Genomic DNA, 18,237 nt, shown 5'->3' with positions numbered 1-18,237 from the left:
GCTCCTGTTTCTGTACAAGAATTAGTAGGGGATGTTTTAAGCCTTTCCTATTTAGAGAAAATCACAACTCAATAAGAAGGGTAAAAAAACTCAAACCCAACAAAACCAAACCAAACCTCCAACCAACCAAAAACCCCCAAACCCCTCACTGTGTATTTCAAACTCCAGTGTTACTATTTTTTGAAACACAGCATTCCTGTGGTTGAAAGGCACTCTTCCCTTGCTCAAAACAGGGTCAGCTAGAGCAGGCTGCCTAGCACTGTGTCCAGCTGGAGTTTGAGTACCTTCAAGGATGAAGACTCCACACCCTCTCCAGTCAACCTGTCCCAGTGTTCAACTGCCCCCACAGTAAAAAAAACCCAAACCCAACAACACAAAAAACAAAAGAACCCCAACAAAACCAAAAAACCCACCGCCGCTTCCTCTTATGTTTAAGCAAAATTTCCTGCATTTCCATTAGTTCTTGCCCTGTGCCTGGACACTGCAGAACAGTCTTGCTCTGTATTCTTTACCTGCCACATTAGGCACTTCCACACACTACTAAGAGCCCCTCAAGCCACCTCTTACCCAGGCGTCCCAGCTCTCTCAGCCTCTCCTCATACGTCAGGTGCTCTAGACCCTTAACCAGCATCACAGCCCTTCACTAGATTCTCTCCAGTATGTCAGTGGAACCCAGAACTGGACACAGCAACCCAGCTGTGTCTCACCTACACCATGAGTAGAGGGGAAGGATCAGCTCCCTTTCCCTGCTGGTGATGCTCTGCCTAATGCAATCAAGGATGCCCATCTATGAAGCCTCTGCCCCCAGCTCAGCATTGTTTCTACAAGAGCAGAAAAGACTCAGCTTAAGTTTGAGGGAGCATCATCCAAGAACAGCTAAAACTTGACAGTCAAATCACCAAATTATGGCATCAAGAAAACATATTAAACCCCAGGGACGAACAAGGCAGAAGAGGGAACCATGGGAGTTTTAGTTAGAGAATGTGATGGTCATTAATTTGATACAGGTCTTTGCATTGGCTTGACAAGAAATTCCATGTAGGACTCCAAGGGCTTCTTCGGACAGAAGTTTGGGTTAAAAACACAGTACACTCACGAAGAACTATCTGCATCTCCCTATCTAATTGAAAAATGTTCACCTAGCTTCAATCACTTTTTTGCCCTGAATTCAGTAATTACAGCAGTAATGCAGTAAAAACATCTCCAACTAAGAAGATGTGTTATCTACTGGAATTTTGTTGCCTTTTGTGAGTCTGACAACTGATCACAACCAACTGCTTCTTTTTTGCATATAGGTGCTATAGTAGGAGGAGGTTAAAATTTAACAGAAAATCAAAGTCAAATCTCAATTATCTGGGATAACGGAGTGGAGAGAGCACATAAAAGTAAACATGCAGATAAAACACATTTGGATAAGCTGTATGAACAAACCGTGAGGATGTAAGAGAAAGAAGAAAGAAAAGTTAGTACATTGATCCCAGAAGAGGCACTGATGCAAACTGGTCATTCCGGGATGCTAAGCATTTAATGCTGAGTCCTGAAACAAGCTCTGGACATAGAGCACAGCCAGCATACCATGCAGCTAGTGTACTCCTGGCCATAGCTGGTTAAGCACTGCAGTCTAACTGGGCAAGGCTGCATCTATTCTCATCCATTATGCTCCCTTAACAATTCGGTCCACAGCTGCTCAAATCCCGATCATCCACAAACCAGGCTATGTGTGTACACCAAACTATACTCAAACTAGTTGTCTCCACTCCTCATTCCTGGACAAAGCCAAGCAGTTGCAAAATGAAACCTGGAGTATTTGTTGGCATCCAGTACCTCCAAAGACTGGTCTGTGGAGATAATAGACACAAATCCTGTAAACCACCCATCCAAAATGCTTCTCAGATGCTGATGCAATAATTCTACTGCTTTCAAATGTTCCTCAAACCCCTCACGGCAGTCCCCAGGCCACTACACACCCCTGTGGCATCATGCTTCACTTCAGCAGACTCTGTCACTGTCCTCTTATTTTAGGCATATTGAAGCTGGAGGTAAGGGAGTGGGATGGCACATCTTACGACCACAAGAGCCCCACAGTGGCCCAGAGAAGAGCCACACCAGGTGCTGTGCAGCACAGACACCAGCAGCTTGCTCCAAGTGCTAGCCCTGAGAAACGCCTAGAGTGCCAGCCCACATCATAAGCCTGCATGGCGTGGTGGCCATAGAGCGTACAGACCTACCCAGTGGACACCCAGATGAAGGTCCAAGGCAGTTATTGGCATAAGAAGCATCAGCTTTCCTGCAGCTGGCACTTTTTCCCCAAGTCAGTACTGGGGACCTGCCCCGACTGCTGCCTCCCACCCCAAATCAGTCACTCCAGTGCACAGAGATGCCACGGGGGAGGAACAGGAATGTGAAGTTAAGAACATCACCCTCTGTGGGTGTCAAGTCCACATAAGTGGATTTTTTCCCCAGTAATTTCAAGTATTTTCATTCTGATTCTCAGTCCTTAAAATACTCCACAAGCACCAGGAATAACCTTTATGCTTCACCCACACTCAGAGTGATGGAGTAATGAGTTTCCCATCTTTTCCATGTGGATGTAGCAGTCTTCTCTTCCGGAGCTAAATCACTGTGAAGCACTGTTCAGTACCATGAAAGCACCACTCAGCTCAGTCCAGAGTTATCAGCATAGCAGCAGATTGATGGTTCTCCTATACATATTAAGTAATTTGGACTGGAAGTTGCCACAGAAAAGACAGATCTCATTTTAATTTACACTAAGATATATCTGTGGCCTTTGCCTAAAGGTTTGTCGCTCTAGCTGAAATCTTTATAAAGGTCAGAATATTCAACTTTCTGCTTAAATTCTAATGACAGATGAGAGATACATTTCTTAGCATAAATATTTATATATAAACATACTTTATATATGCATGTATACACACACCCCCAATCTTAAAATATCTGAGCATATGTGTGAGTGTAACAAATACTGTCATGGAGTCACAAGCAAATGGAGTAACATACTGTGAGTCTGCACTGACCTAAGATGTGGATCTGAATAGAAAAAGAAAATTATTTGAGATAATGGGACCTGGCAATTTTAGCAATGTTCCTTCTGCACTAAAATAAGCAAGTTAAAACTAACTGGCGATGTAAGCTCCAAGAGGTCTTACTATTGAGAAAATGGTAAACAAAAGTTAATCTACCAAGTTTAGCAGGAGGCACATTATCACTACAGAAAAGCTGAAAAATATAAAGATTTATATCTTTCTATTGCATTAAGGATTATTTCACAGAAATCAGATATTTAAAATACTCATTGGATGCTTTCCCCTGCACCCAACAAAGGGCAGGTTCACTGCACTCCTGTGTGCCTGCTTTCTGCTTTGCACACAGACACTTCCACACTTAGAGGACAAATCTGACAAATCAGAAACTGCATGATCCACATACTGACAACAAGCCAGCAACATCGACTGTTTTAGGAGTCACAGGAAGGTCAGAAGTGGTTCCCCTTAGCACCTCTCTGTCCTGTATATAGGTGGTCTCATGCAGCACTGTATCCAAAACCGTGCAAGAAGAAGGTGTCTGATGGGCAGCCTCAAGAGTTCCAACAGTCTTATAACATCCAAGCCTTGCTTTTACAGCCCATAAAAGACAGGGTCAGGTTGATCTGAGAGCAACAGGGTAGAAGGCAACCAACAAACAACAGTATCATCATTAGCCCATCAGGCAAGTTGCCTTGTGCTTTCAATACTGAGAGCTACATACTCATTGCATGTAGTGTCTTTGCTTTAAACATGGCCAAGAATTTTAGTGCCTTAAAAAGATGCAACTAAACACCAAAAGGGGAATAAATCTCTCCAACAGAAAGTTACTCATCGGGTAGAGAACCCAAGAGACAGTGAACTCCTAAATCTTACCATTTCATATGCAATCATTTTATTTTAAAGTTATGGCTTGCTCTTAACCAGTTGAGGTCCACGAATCAGAAATTCCTGGCACATGGGCAATTTTTAGTCAATAGGTGGTGGGAACTGGAGCTGAGGAGGGATTAAGTCCCCTTCCCCTCTCTTTTACAACCTTCCAGAAATCTCCCTTCTGAATTGCACCCCTCCCGTCTCCCACATCCAGCAGGGATTTGTGGGAGCCCAAAAGCATTCATGTTTAATTCTCTAACAGAAAATCAAAATAAGGGGCTGCCTGATTAAACATTAAGGACCTGAGATTTTTATCCCTTTCTGGAAAATACCTTTAGTTTAACGGGAACAAGCCAGTAACCACTTATCTGAAGGTTATCCATTAACTGAAGGGCTGGCCATTGATAGGGAAGATTTTTTTTCTTGTATCTTTGGGGGAAGAGTCATGGTGCTATAAAAGCAAGTTAATACTATCTACTAAGTGCCAGGATTATCTTCTCCTTTTGACAGACCCCTCAAAAGTTAAGAACCTGTACCAAGTCTGCCTGTCTCTGGGACAACACAGAGAACAAGAAAGGTCACTTCCATTCACCTAATCTATAAAGGGTCCGATTAAAAAATTCTCTAGAAATGTTCTCAGGCACTTCGAAAATATAAGTGTGTGCATGATGCACACAAAACAACCTGGGAGGAGGAAGCTATGCCCATATTCCCAGTGGAGATTTAAATGTAGGTTTATTACAGACAAAATTTATTCCATCAAAATTTGTTCTCAGCCTCTGGAGAATGATTCCTCCTACATCACTACATCGATTTCACTAGTGAAGTGCTGCACTAATGAGTCAGGCTCTCCATGTCCATTGTGTTGCTATAAAGGATCACATTTTGTTATATGGACCATAAAAAGTAGCAGAGGAAAATAAATCTGTTTTGTTTTTGTACCCCTGCCCACTTTGGTGTCTGCATTAATGCCGTAACTCTTTAAATAAACACTGTATACTGTTTTGTTTCTGTTTATAAAGATACAAAAGATGGTGACAATGATGGTCCCGTGCAGTTATATTCAGAATCATCTCTTTACCCTTAAAAGTCTGGGGACAGCAAGGGAATTAATTCAGGATTTCAAAAACTGTAGCGTTCATAAAACCCATCCACGTAGAGAGGTATTTACTCACATGGTGCATAGAACATGACAAGGGTATGCTTCTTCTTCTTCAAGGACTCCCTGAAGTCTTCTCCAGCAAGGTGGATAACACTAGTCTGTTTTTCTTCCCATGCAGGCTCAGGTGGAGGTGGTGCTTCAGGACTAGAAAAGAAAGGAAATGAGATTGGTTTGAAAATGTTTCTGGAAGCGGGCAAAGGGGCATCATGTCCTGGTCGTAACTACCATGCGGGAACTGGGGTCAAACAGTCCTTCAGGGTGCCTGTGCAGCAGAACGAGCTTGGTATTTCTAACACCAGATAACAACAAAAAAAGCAGCACATTAATTTCTGGAACTCAATGAAAATATAATCTAAGTGATTGTACTCAGGCATATGAGTAGGAATGCAGAATAAAGATTTCCTACATTGCATACAACATCTGGGTGGAAGAAACATTGCTCTTGTATCACTGTGTCATCCACAGACGTGAACTGAGAACAGCATGCAGGTGGAATCAAAAGGCAACTGATATAGAACAGCATCTTCCATTCAGACATCTTTTTTGTACTCTTATCACTATCATGCAAACTTCTATAAAGAATTTCATGACCTTCTCTTGAATTCAGATATTAAAGTCAGGATGCAATAATCAGCATCGTTCCACTTGGAAGACTGGGGGTGACTGAACTGGAATATTTTACCTTGATAAAGAGAATGTCAGGTTTCAATTATGACTGCACATACTGACTAGATCAGAGCAATCCCGCACATCTAGAGCGCCTCTAACAAAACTTCTGCTATTCACCAGCTCACAGACCTCTCTCAGACTCATTAAATTCATTCCTGCTGTATCTTAAATAGTGATTACTTATATAAAATCATCAGAATGGTGCCACAGTATAAAGACCTTCATATGTCGTCTTGGTAATAAATTAGCTTTTCAGACTTTCCTGTCACTTTGAATGACACCATTTAAGTTGTACTGGGTACATAAAAACCAAGTGAGGAAAAACTCAATTGTTAAAGTCCTACTCAAGGTCACTTGGTGGACATCCATCGTATTTCCATCGATACTGATTTGCCAGTTGTTAGTGAAAGAATTAGGGCAGCTGGTCTGAATTTTCACACAAACACAGCTGGTGTGAGCTATCATCGATTACAGTTACAGTCAGGGGTGTGACTTCATCTCACACAGACCTTCCCACACTGACCTGAAATAAGCTACCCAGATACTGGTAACAACCTAGTGCAGGAGCACAGACTAGTCACCACAGAGGGACCGGAGCCAAAACCCGCAAGGCTGCAACAAGACCACTTACTGAGACAGAAGTACAGCTTGTGTCAACCTAACTGCAGCCTGCACCCCAGATGCAGCCCTATTTCCACCAGCTTCAGTGCAGCTGTGACAAGTTTATCCCTGGTCAGCAAACAAGGATCTTACTCCCTTGCATCTCTAGTTGGGAGAACATCCAGCAGTCAAGAGCAGGAGGCAAGTTGCCTGGGTTTCCCCTGTGTTGCTGACTACCTGAGGCTGCAGACAAAAGCATTCCAGAAGCACAGCAGGATCCAGAAGGGATTAACACCCCTTCCCTCCTCCTCATTGCTTACTCACCTGCCAATATGTACAGGCAGCATCACCGTGACTGTTTAACTCAATACAAATTAAGCAGCACTCAAAATACCTCCAGTAAACTGGTGGAAACTAGGACGGTGACTTAACGTCCAGTATTGACACAGCAGCCTGGAGCCTGGGTATGCAGGGAGGCCAACAGAGTACTGTGTCTAAACGTAAAATATAGATAGAACTTCCCAACATGCTCTCAGACCACATCCATTACCTGATGTGAAGCACTCGGGGATATAGTTTAAAAAGAAAAGGAAAAAAAACCACAACCAAGAAACCCCACCACACCACCTCCACCAAGTAAGGGGAAAAATTAAGATTACATTCCTGACGCCAACTGTACTTAATGGCTAAATGGTTTTAAAAGTTCACAAAACACTGGCAGTTTTTTTCCCATCGAATAATGCAGGAAATACATTAGGCTTACAGTACCTAAAGGAAATGCATATTTTATCCCAGAATACTTAAATAGAGAATTGTACCAGCAATTTAACACTTTGAAATTAAATTATTTCCATCATACATCAAACTTAATTCTGCATATTTTAGCACACCACCCAAGAAAAGGTGGTTAGTGCAGACAAAGGTGCTGCTTTTGTTGGTCTCACTGGCTTTCCTTCAGCCCCACGTAGCTGGTATTCTAGGCAGTGGCTCTGAAATGCTGGAAAGAGAAGTACAACTGTGGAAATTCAGTTACTAACAGTGAAATCTGCTGCTTAGTATAAAGAAGGAACAATGACTGTTCTGTTTATTTTTCAGAGCCATTGCTATTCCTTCTCCAGTGAGAGGCTTAGTGTATATTTGAAAAATATTTATTTTGGGAAAGAAATACCAGGACAACTATGAAAACCCCTGCAGCAAATAAAGGATTTGGTGTATTAAAGATCATAATTAACATACATGTTTGTACGGCTTTGAATACTGGAATTCAGTTTGTTTTTGTTAGCGAGGGATTTAGGCAGTCGACGAAGCTAGGTTTAAGATTTACTTCCTCACCAAAGCAGCCTTCAGGAGCCAGTAACCTGAATACTATCTCAGACCCTCAAAACTTACTTTAGCAGCCAGTCGATGATCTTCTTCTTTGTTCTGAGATGTGGCAGAGTGTATTTCTCCTCTCCATCCTTAAAATACTTCACAGTAGGAAACCCTGAGATGTGGTATCTTTCTGCCAGCGCCTTGTTGACAGTAGCATCAACTGCTGCAAGGACACCTGGACTCTAAAACAGATAGCACTAACTGTAAATCCCAGCAACATACACATACCCCCTAGGCAGGACATGGACTTGGGGGGCAATCACTCACGATCTAAGTGCCTTCACTTTCCCAGGTACTCAGCACAGGTACACAGGGCTGATGCAAAACCAGAAGAGACATCTTATGGACTAAATGTAACCAGTGTTACCTGTTCTCCTCCCATTTCTGCCAGGATTCCCTATGTATAAGTTACTTTATAATGCTTAAGAGCTGTTCCCAGAAATGGCATTTCCTCCCAGAAATCCCAATTTCTCCCAGAAGAAATGAGCACTGTCAAAGACAAGTTTACTTCAAGGCAAATTCACCTTTCCCTAACTGGTGGGCATCTTTACATGGACCACCTTTAGAGTCGTCTATTAGAGGAGAACAGACATTTGTAGAGCATGATTCATCTGATCTTTGTTTTTCTCATCTCCTCCTCCTTCTCCCACAACTACAAAGGAACTCTAGATGTCTCCACTGAAGATGCTTAAGGTATGGGGGAGACTAATCCTACTTCCCCTCTTCCGTGGCATACACAGCATGAGACTGAATCAATAACACTAATACTTACATTACTGGATCTCTCTTCTCCAGCCACGCTGATGCAGCACTTACAATGAAGCTAATGGAGTGATGCAACCATAAAACCAGGGTATGTGAAAGAGGGATCAACCCTCTTTGGTTTTTTCCAAATCTAATTCATAAATAAAAGCCTATGTTTCTTCACATTTGATGCCTTTAAGTAAGGAGGAAAAAAAAACCATTTTGGATTTGATCATATTATGTATAAGGCCTACAGCAGAATACATAAACATTTTTCGATTTTGTTTTCGTTCAAGACAGAATGTTCTCCTCAGACTTTGGCAGAGCTCATGCATTAGCGATGAGACTCTACTTTGGAAGCGCATTTTGAAAGGGTCCTGTGGGAGGATGAGAACAGCTGAATTTGTTGTAGGGAGAAAAGTCAGTAATAAATAACTGGAGTAATAAAAGTGATTATTTGAAGGATATAATAAAGGAAATTAGCTTACATCACTGGCTACATGGAGAAACTCTGCAGCCTTCTCATATTCTGGCTTCATTTTCTTACAATGCCCACACCCTGCCAAAAAAAAAAAAAATCCAATTAAGTTGCACATGCCACAGTTATTCATTGACCCATCTAGCCATTATCAAAGTCCAAAAGCATGTGGCAGAAATTACTAGAATTTAGTAAGCATTTCACTTAATTTATTTGTAAAGCCTTAGTATGATTTAGGATCTTTTCCAAAGTGGTCACTATGGTTTAAACAAAGAATTTCATCTACTAAAAAATAATAATACAACTCCTGAATTCACACTCACACTTCTTTCCTCCCAGAAAGTACTATAAACACATTACTTGTCAAACCCCTTGCTTCTAACATGCTCTCGGGTGAGGCGCAACCCCACCCATTTCAGTTTCCACATCTTTATCTGCTTTAAAAAAAAAAACAACACGAGCTGTCACGTGATTTCCTGACTTTAAGCGGAGGCTTATACTAGCACAGCTTAATTGAGTAATGTAATTTGAATTAAACTGCACTGATAATAAGCCCCGCTTTACAGCGGTGCAGCATGTCCCTCTAGCAAGGATTTGCACTGATTTAATCACTTCAGTGTAATTACACCACCACATATGTTCTCAACATAAGCAGGGCCTGTAAAACCGAGATAATGGTGCTTTCTCGCTTGTGCGAAGTTCTCCAGAGATCTGCCATTACTTCACTGCTAAGTGCTGACATTACAATAAAGTAAAATGAATGCATAAGCAAGAAAAGCAGATTTAAAATAAATTATTTGGGTGTAAATTAAACTGCTTTCAGCTGGTGCAATTGCTTCCAGGCAAGCTGAACTTTCAGAACCAGGTGAGGTTTCTGCAGCAATGTGAAGTTACATCCCAGCGCCTACGGCAAGATGCTGGGCCTCCGGGACAGCCCCTTCCTCATGCCTGCGCCACCCCTGCTATTGCCCCCAAGGGACCAGCACAGCCACAGCCACCGCAGGCTCAGCGCAGAGGGATGGGGTGGCCAGGACTGACACCTGGCAGGGCGAGGGCTGGCTCCTGCATGCAGGCTGGGGATGCAGAGAGCTGCAATAAGGCACGCGGTGCGATCCAGGCGCACTGCAATCGCCTGGCCTGGTGCAATGTAATCTCAACGCAATCCCTTGCCACACTTTTTCCTCTTGTTCGTAGCAGCAGCCAGCTTTTCTTTCTTCAGCTGTTATTGTTGGAACAGGCACTTGAAAACCCAGACTTTGCTGAGCTTTTGAAAGCCGTATCAGAAAATATGGCTAGAAATCTGTTTCAATGCAGCTTCAGCAAAAGCCATTTTTAAGGTGTATGGCTAACAGGGCTGGGGCTATTTTTACACCCCTGTCTAAAATAAAACAAACCAAGGGCTCTCAGTCTCAGCACTGCTTTGATTCCCTCTAATGGGACAACTGCTGAAGCCAGCAGATGCAAACGCAAGGCTGAACTCAACCACCCATGTTTTATATAGCACAAGTCAAAGAGCGTTTGCAGCCAAGAAGCAATAGGACACCCAGGTGTAACTTCAGCACAGCAAACGGGGACTTCGGCAGAGCTCCAGCCACCACAGCACACCACAAAATGCTTTCAGGGCATGTTTATAGAACAGGATGGATACATGTGAGTAAAGACTGCAAATCCCACCTGAGAATTACAGCAAACACCCGAACGGTTGATCCCAGATCAAACTCCAGTTCAAACACCAGCTAAGGTTCCAGAGCGCTTAGTCAACTGATAGTGAGAACAGCATCAAAATGCCCCACGTCCTTCTTTTGAGCAAAATTCAACGTTTTAATGTGACAGCAGCAGCAGGAGAAGGGGATCTCACCTGGAAGGGGAAGTTTTGCTTTGATTTTACATGGTAGAGGGAGCACATGCCACCAAGCTGGGAACCTGATGTGATGGCTTCAGAGGAAGAAGCAGCTGGAAAAGGCTGAGGAAGAGTTACTGTCTCAGCACTGCCTGACTTGGTTAAGAGCATGAAAGAACCTGGCAAAATGATTTATTTGCCACCTACAGAAAATTTGCATGCATATGGCTTTGTGGAAAGGGCTGACAATTCCCTTTGACACCTGCCCAGGCTGATTTATTTCTCCTTTTAGGAGCAGGGAACTTTACTCATTTTGTGCTCTTCCTACTTCTAAACAAAGGGCATCTCAAGTCCCAGCTCAGATACCTGGGAACTTCTCTGAATTAGCTAGCTTAAATTTGTACCAAAAAATACTTTGGGGTAACTTCAACTTGGCGAGCTTTACTCCCGCCAGCATGTCCTCCAGCCAGAGCAAGCTTCATACTGTGCTTTAGATATGGTATCCACACAATATATTCCACAATTACTAATATTAGATCTGATCAACCAAAAAGCAACAAACAACCTGTTTTCAGAAACCTATGCAGAGAAACAAACCAAAACCCCAAACAAGCTAGGCATACATTGCCCAGGAACTAAGAAACAACGCAAAGTGTCTGAAATCCACGTAAGTAATACTTTGGAGAAATGTATCCAGACTACGAAATGTCACTGTTCATCACACTGTGCATCACACCGCACTCCTGACTGCCACAAAGCTAGCTCACTCATGCTTAAAACCAAGGGAAAGCAGGATCAGGTCTTTAAAGGCACTAAAAGCAAAGTGAAGTCCTCAAATCTTTATCATGCAATGCCTGTTCTGCCCCTGACAGAGGACAGCACAATATGCCAGCCTGGAAAAAAAGCCACCACATTAAACTGAATCTGAAAGAGGAACAACAAATCTTAAGAGCTTCTCCCATGATAAACAATGCTTCTCTGGCCATCTTTATGAAAATTTTGCTACCGTGTGCTACAGCCTGCTTCCACCTACCATTGAAGAAAAGGGGAAATATGAATTAGAAGTCACACCTACAAGCTCCAAATCAATTAATTTCTCCCATGATTATTTATCCTACCTTTCAATAATCCTGTGATGAATGTCATTAAATTCTCAAAGCCAATGAAAAAGTCATTTAAATGAGTTGCAAGGTCACTGCCTCTCCTTAGATTGCTACATTAGGTTGCTCAGCAGCAGCTGTATCCCTCTGTGCTAAGCTCCTCTAGTTTTAGACATTTTCTTTTCGTAAAATGAATGGGGAAATAACAAGCCTTAGCCCTTAGCCCAGATGCTCCAATGTGCTGCATAAGGGCTGCTGGGACAGTGGAAGGAAGCCCGCAGGTCTGTCTGTAGTGGGCATCTGTGATAGATGTGCTCTAAGAAGATGCACCGTCATGCATACTGACATTAAAAGACTACGCAAGGGAAGCGACTCGTTCAATCCCAGGTGAGAAGAGAAAGGTCGCAGTCAACACAGGGATGCTCCACAGCCTACTCCAAGCACTGACATTCTCTGAGCCTCTCTGGGTCACAGCTGGTGGAAACACCCAAGGGACTTGTAGGTGTCTACACAGGACTCCCAAAGCCTTGGTCTTTTCTTGCAGACAAGTGGCTCCCCTGGAGGTGCAAGTCAGAGTTACTCTCCATCCAACAAGAGAAACCAGTAGGGGTTCAGTGTCTGGCTCCACTGAACAGTTCTGGACAACTCCTTTTGACCTCTCAACACCTCATGTCGCTCCTCTTACACAAAAGGAGCCCCAGGCTGCAAGGGCCAAGGCTTGAACAGAAAAGAGCACACAGAGTAAGTGTAAAGGAGAAGTGTTACAAGATGAGAAAAAGAAGTCAAAGCTTACAAAAATCAGTGCTAGGACATCTGGTACAAGACAGACCCTTGCTAACCATTTTTAAAACAGATGTCTAAATGAAGCAAAGATTCCGTTTTCCCAGTTTATTTATAATCAATCTCTTCATTTGCACTGCGCAGCCAGCAGATAAACAGCTCCTTCCTTCAGAGCAGTCACTGTCACACAGCTCAGCTGCACCCCCAGAACAATGGCAATCAAAGGTCTCCACATCGCTCCAGTGCAGACAAGTCACTTCCCTCCAGAATCTCACCACAGGGCAGAGGACAACACTCACTCAGCGCTTCATCCTTTCCAGGGTGTGCCAGTAGGCAAGTGCAGAGGCAAAGGCCAAGTGCGGACAGAGAGATACTAACATGCAAAGGTGAGCAGGACAAAGGGAAGGTTAACCAAGGTATCAAGCAATTTTTTTCCCCGAGTTAAGTATCTGTATTCGTTTACAGCCACCTGACTGGCACCATGGCAAAGACTCACAATAACGAGCACAGTTGCTCCAAATGTTTTTAGATGTGAACTAACACGAACATTTCTACTGTTAAAACCAAGTTTTGCCTGCTTGAAGACAGGCAGAAAATGAGTCAAGCAACTCCAGCTAAACTCCTGCATATGCTGTCCTAGTACTGTCCCCACAATACAAATGTCTGTTTCTCTCTGTCATTCACTGTTTGCTTCTTTCAGATTATTATAGCTATATAAATAAACACCATGCTTTTGGTCATGTCCTCTCATTTCAAGACAACACTGTCTGAAGATCTGAAGTGTACGTGACAAGCAAGAGATAAAACCCAACATCCAGGCGGGGAAATTCCAGACAGGGAATTTCTGACATGAAGAACCCTAGAGATAAATTAAATTGCAAATAAAGATTTTAAAGAATCATTAAATTTCTGCCATCAACAGACTGCTCGAGTACTGTTACCACACACCAGCTATTTATTGTATCGTGACAGCTCTACATCCATCTATAGCTGCATATCAAAAATACCTCCGTTAGCCTGATGAGAAAACAAATTTGAAGCACAAAGCATGTCCTGCCTTCAGTAAGTGGCTCACTGGCAGTTCAGACTACGCTCACTGAAGATTTACAGACAACTTAAAGAAAAAAAGAAAATTGCAGAAAATTCACATGCACTTTTGCTCTCTAAACATTTAACACCCGGGGATACACATTTGGCTTCTCTATTCCTAATCCCAGAAGCACAGTGACCTCTGAACACAGAAGAACAGCCAACCCTTATGTGTGCCCTGTTGTTAGCTTTGAACATACACCTGTATATATAAAAGCAAGAGTACATATGCGGGAAGGAGACACAATCCTTGGAGCCAGGGCAAGGATACACACAAGTCCCAACCCTCTTATCACTTACGTGAGAACACAAATATATTCTCTTCTGCCATGGGAGTCTTTAACACGCAAAGATTTCTTATGCGTCATGTAAAAGAGTAGCTCTAAGGTTCGACGTGAGGCAGCTTACAGTTCTTTCGCCAGCGTAGGAGAGCATAAACTACAACAGCTGCAGATTCCCTTGAATAATTTAGCCATCTGCATTGCAGGCATCTGATGGGAAATCATCCACAAATTTGGCAGGAAAGGAGGATGACAAAAGCAGCTGTTTCTCCCCATAATCACAGGTACAGACTTGCAACCAACATGGTTGCACATTCACCTAATAGTAACAATGGTCACAGCCATCAGGCCATGCCCAGATCTCCAGGTTTCTGCTTAGAAAAAATAAAAAAAGAAGAAGAAAAAAAAAAATTATCATCTTATGAAGGATCAGGAGCTCAAGAAATTTTATGCATCTTTTTCCCCTCTGGGTACTTACTCCCACCAAACCATCCATCTCCTCCTCAACAGCAGCACTGCCCACCTAGGTAAAGTTCCAGATGCTTAAAGATGATTCAAGGCTTGATACTTTCTTACAAGATCAGGAGGAACAGCTTCAACACTTTAAACATGACAGTGAACTCAAATTTCCAACAACTAGAAATATATGCACATGTATACAAATTCAGATGCCCCACCACACTACTAGACTTCTAAAGGTAGATTTGATGTGACCAAGTATTACATGCTTGACAGCGATCCCCCAAGCAAAACAGCTTTACGCCTTTACAAAAGACAAAGCCTGTGAATGGTCAGCCCGGAAAAGACTCTGAGGAAAAACAAATACAGAATTAGAAGGAAAATACTTCAGCAGTTTGGATTATTGCAGTCATGCTACATTTATGTGGTTGCAGCCTAACGCCTCGGCTGCGTGGGCTGCACAGTTCATCCCAGTGACAGGAGAGCAGTACAGCATCACGTCCCCACCATTATCACCATCTCACTGGCATTACCACAAACTCACAGCACAGTCAATCTGTGCATGCAATGATCTGTGCAAATCCCGTCCCAGCATGTGCACGCATAAGAAAGTCCCTGCCTGCTTCCGTCAGCTCTTCAGCACCAAGTTGGGGCACAAAATGACTACAAATCGGTCACCCCTTCTCCTATCCATATGACTTGCTGAGGTGGTGGTGACCCCACCCCAGCCACCGTCTCTCTTGGGAGCACCTCCTGCACATGCTGCAGAGCACACAGGGCAGGCACAGATGTTCCCAGGGGAAAGCCTCAGGGCACTGAGAAGAACCGAGTAGCACAGTGTGGGTCGCTACCAAACAAACTCCTGATCAGATCACTGGAGCAGGCCAACACCACTTGAACTACCTGACACCTGCCTGGTACATGGGGATGCACACTGAGCGAGCCAAGCCACATCTCCCTACTTGATCACCTTGGCTGTAGAGGTGAAAGCATTTGAAATCCAATTCTTGATTGTCTTTTCTATGCTGGAGTAACTGTTTACCCCCCAGCATCACTGAAACTGCTCTGCAGCAGAAGATTCATAACAGCTTTAGACAGTTATAGTATGAGTTTCAATTATTTATTTTTTAAAAAAGATATTCCGATCACTGCGTTACATAAATTAGATTAAACTGAGAAGAGAGCTTAACCAAACATATCCTCCAGGAACACTGTCTGCATCCATGCCGCATTCACAGCTCCAGCAGAAGGGCTACCTTCAGCCAGCAACATAACTCGGCAGGGGAAGGCTCAGCACAGAGGACGAAGGATGCTGAGCAGGTCCTGCAGGCTGCCTCCATGGGATGTAAAAGATGACAGTTCTGATGAACTGCATAACACGTGCTTCTGCCTTCATTTCTGGTCATGCTGCAAGGTATCTTCTTTTGATGTAAAGGCTGAGGGGAAAGCGTGAATATTCTCCAAGGCTAACCTTGGCCACAGGCTGTTACCTCCCAGGGATCCCCAGCAGCTAATCAGGGAGAGAGATTTCTGCTCTATCTTGCCCTCAAGAGTGCCCCTTCTCTGTTTTTAACCTCACAAGGAGCCCTGGCTGAGCCGGGCTCCTGAAATTACCCTTTGAAAAATATATCCCCATCTGCAACGGCACAGACTCCAGCACACGTCCAGGAATGATCTTTAAGCTAATCACCACCTTTATTTAAAATAAATTAACACCAAACTCACATGGTTCCTTATTTCCATTCCAAATCTGGCTTCAGCCTCCAGCTATTGGAGATTACGCTGCATCTATATACCCTCTTAGTGATAACTATATGATGCAACTGGTAGAATCAGTGTTGAGAGACGATAGTGCCTCCTACCACCCCTCTTCAGTGGGAAAAGTAGTGAAGGAAGGTAGATCAGCTGGCACCCAGAGATATGAATTACACTTCCTACACCAGCTTGGAGGAACATGGCCCTGAGTAGGTGTTGAAAATTAATCCTCCCCTATTGAAATGTGAAGGAGAGAGACAACAGCATGGCTGCCTTAAGGTGAAATTGTTGAGAGTTTATGAAAAATACCACCAGAAGGTTTCCTTCTCTATTAAACCATAATTATTCCACATCCCAAAGAGATCCCTCCCCTTCTCCATTGCCAGATTATCAACAACTTTCACGTTGGGTAGCGAAGAGAAGTTGCACTGCTTTCCCTCACACTCTTACCCCACTACGGAAGACTTTATGCTTTGGATTTAGCAATGAAAATGCCAGAGAACAGAGGTTAGATGACATATCTTTGAATGTCCACTCAGGAAAATAGCATAGCAAGCAAATTATTTCCAAGGATGCAATTTGTATAAAATATTAGCAAAATGAATGCCATGTGAAGAGATCTTCCTAAGAAAGCTACATCCCAAAGCATTTTAAGCTTTTAGGGGTAGAATGTTAAAAGCAATGGTGATATTGGCTATTACTGTGACGATACCTATAAAAGTCAAGTATCAGGAATGGGTACTATGCATACTTCTTGTCCAAAATCAGAGCACAAGCTGTTACCAGCTGAGATGTATTCACCTACTTAGAAGTGTGCTGGGATGCTCACTAATCACAAACAGTTGGGACCCCAGAAGACAAACCACCATCAGCACAATACCTCAGTATCAAAGCAATGGATTAATTTATTAGTAAATCAGAAAGACAGCATCACTTGCTGATGTTCAGATGTCCATCTGAAAGGGCACAAGGAGCAGACAGGCAGACAAGCAATCTTTCACTGTAGGTTTCTATATTCGTTATTTGTCCTTTAAATAAGTTCTCTACTTTCCACAGGATGATAAAAATTGAACTCACAAAGTGTTTAGGAAGAGGAACTTGATAATGAAAACTCTACTAATAATGATTCAAGTAGCAGAGATACTGTAAGTCACTTTCCAAATGAGAGCTCTGCACGGTATATTAAGTTCATCCAGGCAAGGAATTATTTCAGAAGAAATAAACTTGGTGCTTAATTCTTAAAGCTAATTTCTACTCTTAACCCATCATTAGAGGCAAAATAAACCTATAAAAACAAGTCATGCTTTACTCCTATCAGAACTTACCACAAGAGTGTTAAGGGCTTATACATACACTGGGGTCAAGCTCGCAGGTAGACAGTCACCCAGTCTGCATGCTCAAATGGGGACTTTCACAGCTAAAATTACAGAATTTCTTTAAAAGACACCTCTGAAAAACTAAATAATCTACAACAGATACCCAGAGAAGGGGAGAACGAGGAGAGTCTCCCTTCAACTGCCACCTCCTGGCTGCCCTTTGGCCCTCCAGCAGCTGTAGCTGCTCCTTTGCAACAGTCTCTGTCAGTAAGGACTTGTTAGGAGAAAGAGAAGGCAATAGCAATGTGAGAAATGAGGCAGCACACCCCTAAAGAAACTAATGTTCCCTTCACACCTGCCACACATTCACAGGAAGGTGGGTTTTTTTCTGGTTGGAATAGTCTTTGCAAATGTCACCTTTAATAAACTATTTGCTCCCTATTGGAGGTGAGCATACAGCAATGGATTTTGAACAAACCCCCAAATTTCACAAACCAAGTATCTACAGTTCATCTCCTTTCTTTCCTCCTTTACTACTGTCCGGCCTAGTGCTCTTGATACCCACATCAAAGTACACGCTTTGTCCCCCAACAGCGCCACGGCACAGAGCAAGCCAAGATCCAGACCAAAGGCAGAGTAGCCGTGAACACCCTAAAAGTCTGGGTTTGCCACTCTTTCT

At 43.0% G+C, this 18,237-nt stretch overlaps 1 protein-coding gene across 1 annotated transcript in view; it reads right to left on the bottom strand.

Annotated features, from left to right (window-relative positions):
- PDIA5 (protein disulfide isomerase family A member 5) overlaps window positions 1-18,237 on the bottom strand; it is a 103,018-nt gene that overhangs the window by 26,191 nt on the left and 58,590 nt on the right. Inside the window, exons 12-14 of the mRNA XM_080399768.1 lie at window positions 8,949-9,019; window positions 7,735-7,898; window positions 5,090-5,220 (exon numbers count right to left, since the gene is read on the bottom strand). Of these exons, the coding sequence (XP_080255894.1) occupies window positions 5,090-5,220; window positions 7,735-7,898; window positions 8,949-9,019 (366 nt within the window). The remainder of the gene's footprint in view (window positions 1-5,089; window positions 5,221-7,734; window positions 7,899-8,948; window positions 9,020-18,237) is intronic.

This window comes from Falco punctatus (assembly GCF_963210335.1).
Source record: "Falco punctatus genome assembly, chromosome: 8".
In the NCBI taxonomy this organism is placed as follows: domain Eukaryota; kingdom Metazoa; phylum Chordata; class Aves; order Falconiformes; family Falconidae; genus Falco; species Falco punctatus.
This window is presented reverse-complemented; position numbering and strand designations above follow the sequence as displayed.